General features: G+C 45.0%; 1 protein-coding gene and 1 pseudogene across 1 annotated transcript in view; one reads left to right on the plus strand and one right to left on the minus strand.

The window, feature by feature from the left end:
- Positions 1-8216, plus strand: part of MAP1S (microtubule associated protein 1S) — a 27538-nt gene that overhangs the window by 18214 nt on the left and 1108 nt on the right. The window contains exon 6 of the mRNA XM_007461023.1: positions 7875-8110. Within this exon, the coding sequence (XP_007461085.1) occupies positions 7875-8110 (236 nt within the window). The remainder of the gene's footprint in view (positions 1-7874; positions 8111-8216) is intronic.
- On the minus strand, positions 3103-4017 carry LOC103079608 (serine/threonine-protein phosphatase 2A catalytic subunit beta isoform pseudogene; annotated as a pseudogene).

The raw sequence follows: 8216 nt of genomic DNA on the forward strand, positions 1-8216 counted from the left end.
ACTACCTTAAGCCATTTTTAAGTGCACAGTTCAATAGCATTAAGTACATTCATATTGTCGTACAACTATCACCACCACCCATCTCCAGAACTTCTTTCATCTTGTGGAACTGAAACTCTGTCCCCTTTAAACACTAACTCCCCATTCCTCCCTGTCCCCAGCGCATGGCAACTACCATTCTACTTTGTGTCTCTGAATTTACTACTCTAGGGACATTATATAAGGAGAATCATATAGCATTTGGGGTTTTTTGTAACTGACTTCTTCCACTTGGTGTATTGTCCTCATGCTTTATTCATGTTGTAGCATGTGTCAGAACTTCCTTTTTTAAGACTGAATAGTATTCCGTCATATGGATGGACCACATATTGTTTATCCATTCATCCATTGTTGGGTACTTGAGTTGCTTCCACCTTTTGGCTATTGTGAATAATACTGCTATGAACCTGGATGTACAAATACCTTTTTGAGACCCTTGCTTTCAAATTTGGTGTATATACTCAGAAGTGGGATTGCTGGATCTTATGGTGATTCTATTCTTAATTTCTTGAGGAACTGCCATACTGTTTTCCACAGTGGCCATACCATTTTACGCTCTACTAACAGTGCACAAGGGTTCCACCTTCTCCACATCCTTGCCATCACTTGTTATTTTATGGCTTTTTTTTTGTTTTTTTGCGATACGCAGGCCTCTCACTGTTGTGGCCTCTCCCGTTGCGGAGCACAGGCTCCGGATGCGCAGGCTCAGCAGCCATGGCTCACAGGCCCAGCTGCTCACGGCATGTGGGATCTTCCTGGACTGGGGCACGAACCCGTGTCCCCTGCATCGGCAGGCAGACTCTCAACCACCGCGCCACCAGGGAAGCCCTATTTTATGGCTTTTTGATAGTAGCCATCCTAATGGGTGTGAGGTGGTATCTCACTGTGGTTTTGATTTGCATTTCACTAATGATTAGTGATGTTGAGCACCTTTTCATGTGCTTGTTGGACGTTTGTATATCTTTTTAGAAATGTCCTTTGCCCATTTTTGAGTCGGGTGGTTTGTCTTTTTGTGGTTAGGTTGTGATAGTTCTCTATATATTCTGGATATTAATCCCTTATCAGATAATGATTTGTAAATATTTTCTCCCATTCTGTGGCTTGCCTTGTTACTCTGTTGATAGTGTCCTTTGATGCACAAAATTTTTTGATTTTCATAAAGTTGAGTTTGTCTATTTTTTCTTTTGTTGCCTGTGCTTTTGATGTCATTGCCAAATCCAGTGTCATGAAGCTTTTGCCTTATGTTTTCTTTTAAGAATTTTATAGTTTTAACTCTTATATTTTGCTTTTCGAGTTAATTTTAAGTTAATTGTTGGATATGGTGCTAAATAAGCATTGAACTTCATTCTTTTGCATGTTGATATCCAGTTTCCCAGGGCCATTTGCTGAAAAGACTGTCCTTTCCCCATTGAATGTTCTTGGCACCCTTGTCACAAATCATTTGACCATATGTGTGACAGTTTATTTCTGGGCTCTCTATTCTATTCCATTGATCTATATGTCTGTCTTGATACTAGTACCACATTGCCTTGATTACTATAGCTTTGTAGTAATTTTAGAAATCAGGAAATGTGAGTCCTTCTACTTTGTTCTTCTTTTTCAAGATTTCCTTGGCTACTTGGGATCCCAGTGAGCTTCCATATGAATTTCAGAATGTATTTTTTCTATGTCTGCAAAAAAAAAAAAAAAAAAAATCACTGGGATTTTGATAGGAATTGCATTGAATCTGTAGATCACTTTGGGTAGTGGTGACATAACAATATTAAGTCTTCCAATCCATGAACATGGGATATCTTTCCATTAATTTATGTTCTCTTTAGTTTCTTTCAGTAGTGTTTTGTAGTTTTCGTGTACAAATATTTTACTCCCTTTTTAAGTTGATTCCTAAGTATCTCATTCTTTTTATGCTATTGTAAATGGAATTGTTTTCTTAATTTCCTTGTTGAATTGTTCACTGTTAGCATATAGAAATGCAATTGTTTTTTTGTGTGTGTTAATATTGTATCCAGCTATTTTCTGAATTCATCTATTAGTTCTAACAGGTTTCTTTTGTGTGTGTGGAATCTTTAGGATTTTCTACACATACCATTATATCATCTGTGAACAGAGAATACTTTTTCCTTTCTAATGATTCTTCTTTAAATGTTTAGCAGAAACCCAGTGAAGCCCCGGAGGTTTTGATTACTGATCCAATCTCCTTACTATTTATAAGTCTATTCAGATTTTCTGTTTCTTTGTGAGTCAGTCTTGGTAGGTTTTGTGTTTCTAGGAATTTGTACATCTCTTCTAAGTGATCCAGTTTGTTGGTGTATAATTGTTCATAGTACTCTCATAATGCTTTTTATTTCTGTAGATTGGTAGTAACATCTCCACTTTCATTTCTGATCTTACTAATTTGAGGCTTTTCTTTTTTGTTTTGTTTGTTTGTTTAAAATGGAAAGTTTATTTGCTCAGTACACCAAATAGAATGCAAGCACTGCCATGACAAATATACAGAAATATGCAGATCAACATAAAATAGTAATTTAGTTTAAATGAAGGGAAATCTCTTTAAATGTTACGACAACGTACTCCCAAGAATTTTTCGGTTAATTATACATTTCAATAAAATAAACGGTAATGAATTAAGTGGAAGTTAGCTTTATGAATTTTTCTTAAAAATAAAATCCATTAATTAAAATCCATTAATCCTATTAATCCATGCCAGTTAAACACTCTAACTAAAATCTCCAAGAAAGTGCAAAAGGAGATGGAGTTAGTTACCTTTTTTTGCTTGAACAGTCCCAAGGAAAATGGTTACTACCAATACAGCAGGCAAACTGTTAAGACCGACCAATCTAGAACATAGTGTTGAACTAATTTCAGTCTCAGGTTGTGCTAAATGCTCATCATTAGTATGGTACAGTTTGGTCCATGATATGGTTTAATGCCAAGACAGATCTCATTTTGTTACAGAAACACATAGATTACTGTTGCTTTTTTTGGTTTTGTTTTTAAATATATATATATATTTAAAAGCCAGGTGTACTTCCACATACAAAGGCAGGTTTTCCCAGGAGGAATTTACAGAAAGTAGTCTGGGGTGCACTGGGTCACATGAGGCTCTCCACGACAAGGTGCTGGGTCAAACTGAAGGAAGGGATACTTCAAAGTGTCATCTAATTCCATGAGAGCAGCCTGGTTCCCACAACGATAACTTAATTATCGTTGGGTGCACTTAATTGGGTGCACTGAAAATGGTCACTGCGTTCCGATCGTGACACCAATTGTATCCCTCCATTACAAGTTGGTGAGCACGAGAAACCAGTGTGAGACCACTGGCATGGTTAAATGTTTCAGAAATATCTTGTCCAAATGTGTAGCCAGCACCACGTGGTGAAATACCCCACCCACCATGATCATCTGGATCTGACCATAACGGATCACACATTGGGCCCTCATGTGGAACTTCTTGTAAACGATCCAAGGCTTTTACATGGTCCAGTGTATCTATGGATGGGGAGAGGCCACCATGGAGGCAGAATATCTGTGCATCAGCTAAAGCTGTAAGTGGCAGATAATCAAACAGATCTGTAAAGTATTTCCAAACATTGGCATTTCCATACTTTCACAGACATTCATCATAAAAGCCATATACTTGGGTAGTTTGTCGGCTTTCGTGGTTTCCTCTCAATATTGTAATATGTTCTGGATGACGCACCTTTAATGCCACAAGAAGAGTCAGAGTCTCCACAGAATAATAACCTCTGTCTACATAGTCACCCATGAATAGTTTGTATCTGGTGATTTCCCAACGATTCTATAGAATTCCATAAGATCGTGGAATTGACCATGCACATCTCCACAGACGGTAACAGGACAACGGACCTCTTGCACATTTGATTCTTTTGTTAAAATTTCCTTAGCCTGGTTCTCGTTAAGTTGTTTACACTCGTTCAGCTGCTCGACCCACTGGTCCAGCTCCTTGGTGAACGCCTTGTTGTCGCATGGTGGCCCGAGCTCCTCCCCGCTGCCTCTGGCCCCCCTCCCAGCCCCCCCCCCCCCCGCTCAGACCCTGCGGCAACTTCTGCCTGGCCTGCTTCCCCCTCCCAACTTGCTGCCCTCGTTCCTCGTCCTCTGGGTCTCAACCTAAAAGTCAGCTCTTCCCCCCGCGCGCCCCAGCGCCCTAGCCCACAGCCAGCTCCCAGCGGAAGTGGAAGGAGCCTGGGAGCGCGACCCCGCGCCACGCCCAAGCCCCGCGGGCGGTTCCGGGCGCAAGGCCTCCAGGAGACCCCCGTCCGCACTGGCCCATTGGGCCGTGCGCCCCTGGAGTAGGTGAAGGGCGCGGGGAGGTGCGGGGCTTCCGCGCAGCTCCCGCCGGACAATGGGCACCTGCCACCGCCTCCCGCCCGCCGGCCACTCCCGGTTCCCTTGCCCCTTCTCCCTCGCTCTTTCTCTCTTTTTCTTAGTCAGTCTGACTAAAGATTTGTCAATTTTGTTAATCTTTTCAAAGAACCAACTTTTGGGTTTGCTGATCTTCTGTGTCGTTTTTCTACTCTATTAAAATCTTTGCTCTAGGGGCCTTCCCTGGTGGTCCAGTGGTTAAGAATCCGCCTCCCAATGCAGGGGACGCGGGTTCGAGCCCTGGTCAGGAAACTTAGGATCCCACATGCCACAGAGCAACTAAGCCTGCACAATACAACTAAGACCCGACACAGCCAAATAAACAAATAAATTAAAAAAAAAAAAAAATCTTTGCTCTAATCTTTATTTCCTTCCTTCTGCTAGCTTTGCATTTACTTTTGTTCTTCTCTTTTCAGTTCCTTAAGTTGTAAAGTTAGGCTGTTGATCTGAGATATTAATAAAAGTGTTTATAGCTATAAACGTCCCCTTTATCACTCCTTTCCCACAAAAAGATTCTCTTTGTCTTTATCTTTGAACAATTTGATTATCATGTGTCTCAGTCTGGTTCTCTTTGAATGTATCCTATTTGGGGTTCATGGAGTTTCTTAGATGTTTATGTTCTTGTCTTTCATTAAATGTAAGAAGATTTTGGCCATTATTTCTTGAAATAATCTTTCTGGCCCTTTCTCTCTCTTTTTTCTTCTGAGACTCCCATAATGTGTATGTTGGTCCTCTTGATAGTATCCCATAGGTCCCTTAGGCTCTGTCCACTTTCTTCAATTATTTCTCTTTCTGTTCCTCAGACTCAATAATTTCCATTGCCCTGTCATCAAGACGACTGATTCTTCTGCTTGTTCAAACCTTGAGTGGAATCTTTCTAGCGAATTTTTCATTTCAGTTATTGTACTTTCCAGCTCCAGGATTTCTTTTCATTTACTCTTATGTTTTCTATCTCCTTATTGATATTTGTATTTTTTCCATACATTGTTTTCTTGGCTTTTTCCACATCTTCCTTTAGTTCTTTGAGTATCTTTAGGACAGTGTTTTAAGTCTTTCTCTGGTGAGTCCACCATTTGGTCTCTCTTAAGGACGGTTTCTGTTAAATTTTTTTCCCTTCACTGGGCCATACTTTCCTGTTTATGTACCTTGTGATTTTTTTTTATTGAAAACTGTACATTTGAATCTAGTAAAGTGATAACTTGAGATCCAAAATTCCCCCTTCCCCAGGGTTTGCTGTGGCTCTTTGTTTGATTATTGTGGGCTGTCTCTGTGCTGGGGATCAGTCTGCGGTGTAAACTTAGGGTGTTCTCATGTCTTCTCTGATCCTGTACCTTTTGCTGGGCATCTGTGGTTGCTTTCTAAATTCCCCTATGTAGTAGCTGCTTTTGAGTGTCCTAGTGCTTAAATGTTTGGCTCCCAAAAGGGGAAAAAGAAAAAAAATGAAGGGGGAAGAAAAGAAGAAGAAACTTACAGTCCTTTAAGTCCCATGTAAGTTGCTTCAGACTTATGCTGAGGGGCTGCCAGCACAACTGTTTAGACGGGGAGCAGATTCTTGGAGCTTCCTACTATACCATCGTCCCAGAATCCTGCTGTGTTAATTCTTTCCTGCATACTACTATATCAAAATGATATTTCAGCATGTAATCAATATAAAATATTACTAGATCCCTTTTCTCTTTCCACACTACATCTTGGGAGCCTGGTGCGTGGTTTGCACTCGCAGCATGTCTTGGCTCACACCACGTTCCAGTGCTTGGTGGCCACTGCATCAGTCAGAGCAGGTCTAGAATTACCAAGAGAGGGCTGGTGAGAAAGCAGCGACAACGATGACAGTCATAATAACTCCGGGTCATGTTCACTGAGCGCTTGCTCTGGACTGAGCCCTATTCTAGTTGCCTGGGGTGGTCCTGCCCTCCGGGAGCCAACAGGCATCTCCAGCTTCTCTCCCCATGTGGCTTGTCCTCAGCTCCTGGCCACCCTGGTCTCTTGATTGTCTTCTAGCCTCAGCGCCCCCCTGAGCCACCACTTCTTGTCTTTCCTGGGCAGATTCCAAGAGAGGCATCTGATGGGCCCTTGTGACCTTTGGCAGGTCAGGGGCTCCCAGCACGGTGGCAGGGAGAGAGAGAGGGTGGCCCCTAGGGCCCATGGGCAAGGCTGGCACCCGGAGGCTGGGGATCATCTGAGACCTTCTCTTCCTGGGCATTTGGCCTCTTTCCAAAGGCCACAGTCTTGGCCACTCAGGGTCTCCTGCTCCCACTGCTTCTGATAAACCATCGACATGAGTGTCAGCAAATCCTGTCTTAAAGGGCCAGAGGGTAAACATTTTCAGCTTTGTAGGACAGATGGTCTCTCTCTCTCAGCTACTCAGCTAGCTACTCACTCAGCTAGGTGTTGTAGCGCAAAAACAGCTCAGTAAGTACTCAGTGGGTGTTCTAGTAAAACTGTATTTCCAGAAGCAGGCAGTTGCCATATTTGGCCCACAGGCCATAGCTTGCCAGTCCCTGCTCTACCCCTGTCCTCCTGCCCCATGGCTTCTGTCCACATTCCCTTTGTCTTCACTTTGCTGTTCTGCCTCTGCTGCTCCTGTCCCCCTCTCGTCTTCCACAGCCACGGTGGCTTTCCCTTCCTGGGGCACCACTCAGGGTCCTCGACACCACTGTCCCCAGTTATGAGTGAGGGGCGCTCCTTGCCCAAAGCTGGGGATTTCATTCTGCAAATGCCCCAGCAGCCTTCTGGGCCCACACCCTGGACTGGGCAACGTCTATGATCTTAAGACACCAAGCACCTGGCAGGCTTCCTGTGGCCAAGACCTGGCTACATCCTCAATCAGTTGATGAGTTCACTGGCCCAGGAATGGTGACCTTGTCCCCCTTGCACAGGCTTTGGGTTCAGGGCATGGACAAGGCCCTGAGCGCAGCTGCCCCAGCTCCATCCAGGCTGCCCAGCCTACATCACCCTCTCTCAGCTCTCCTTCCTACACCCACTCTGGCTCCCTGTCAACCTTGAGGGCAGGGATTTTTGTTTGTTTTGGTCACTGCCGTGTCCCCAGGGTGCGGTGCCCAGGAGAGTTTGATAAATGCCCGATTGACTCCCCTTGAGTAACTAAACAGGTGGATGCTGCTGAGAATTCCAGGTACTGCTGCTTTAGGAACTCAAGCTCTAAAACCCCCTCTTCCAGGGAGCCCTCCCTGGCTACCCCCTCCCTCAGGCCCTGGGGATGTCTGTGTCCAGGGACTGGCCAGGGAGTGTCCAGGCACTGAGGGGTTGGCTGGGGTGTTTGCAGGACAAGCCAGGGAGAGCTTGTCAACCATAAAACGGAGATCAGGCTTCCTGCCAGGGAGGGAGCCACTCAGAGAGGTGCAGGTGGAGCTGGGAGCCTTGTCCCGGGCCCTGGGTCTCAGCCCCTCCCTGTCCCCAGAGCTCACGACTGACCCCATCCCTCTTACCCACAGGGTCAGCTGGCAGTCGGCCAGGAGGGTCACTGGCCCCGCCGAGTTCCCCCGTCTACCTCGACCTGGCCTACTTGCCCAGCGGGGGCAGTGCCCGCCTGGTGGACAAGGAGTTCTTCCGGAGGGTGCGTGCGCTCTGCTACGTCATCAGTGGCCAGGACCAGCACAAGGAAGAGGGCATGCGGGCTGTCTTGGATGCACTTCTGGCTGGCAAGCAGCAGTGGGACCGTGACCTCCAGGTGCGTGACAACCCAAGTGTGAGACAGTCCCAATGACAGCAAATGTCCCTGGGACATTGCCCAAGCTCTTGGCACTGGGCAGGGTCAGCGCTTCCCAGTGTCTTCC

The sequence above is a fragment of the Lipotes vexillifer genome, unplaced genomic scaffold (assembly GCF_000442215.2).
Source record: "Lipotes vexillifer unplaced genomic scaffold, Lipotes_vexillifer_v1.1 scaffold469, whole genome shotgun sequence".
NCBI classification, from domain to species: Eukaryota; Metazoa; Chordata; class Mammalia; order Artiodactyla; family Lipotidae; genus Lipotes; species Lipotes vexillifer.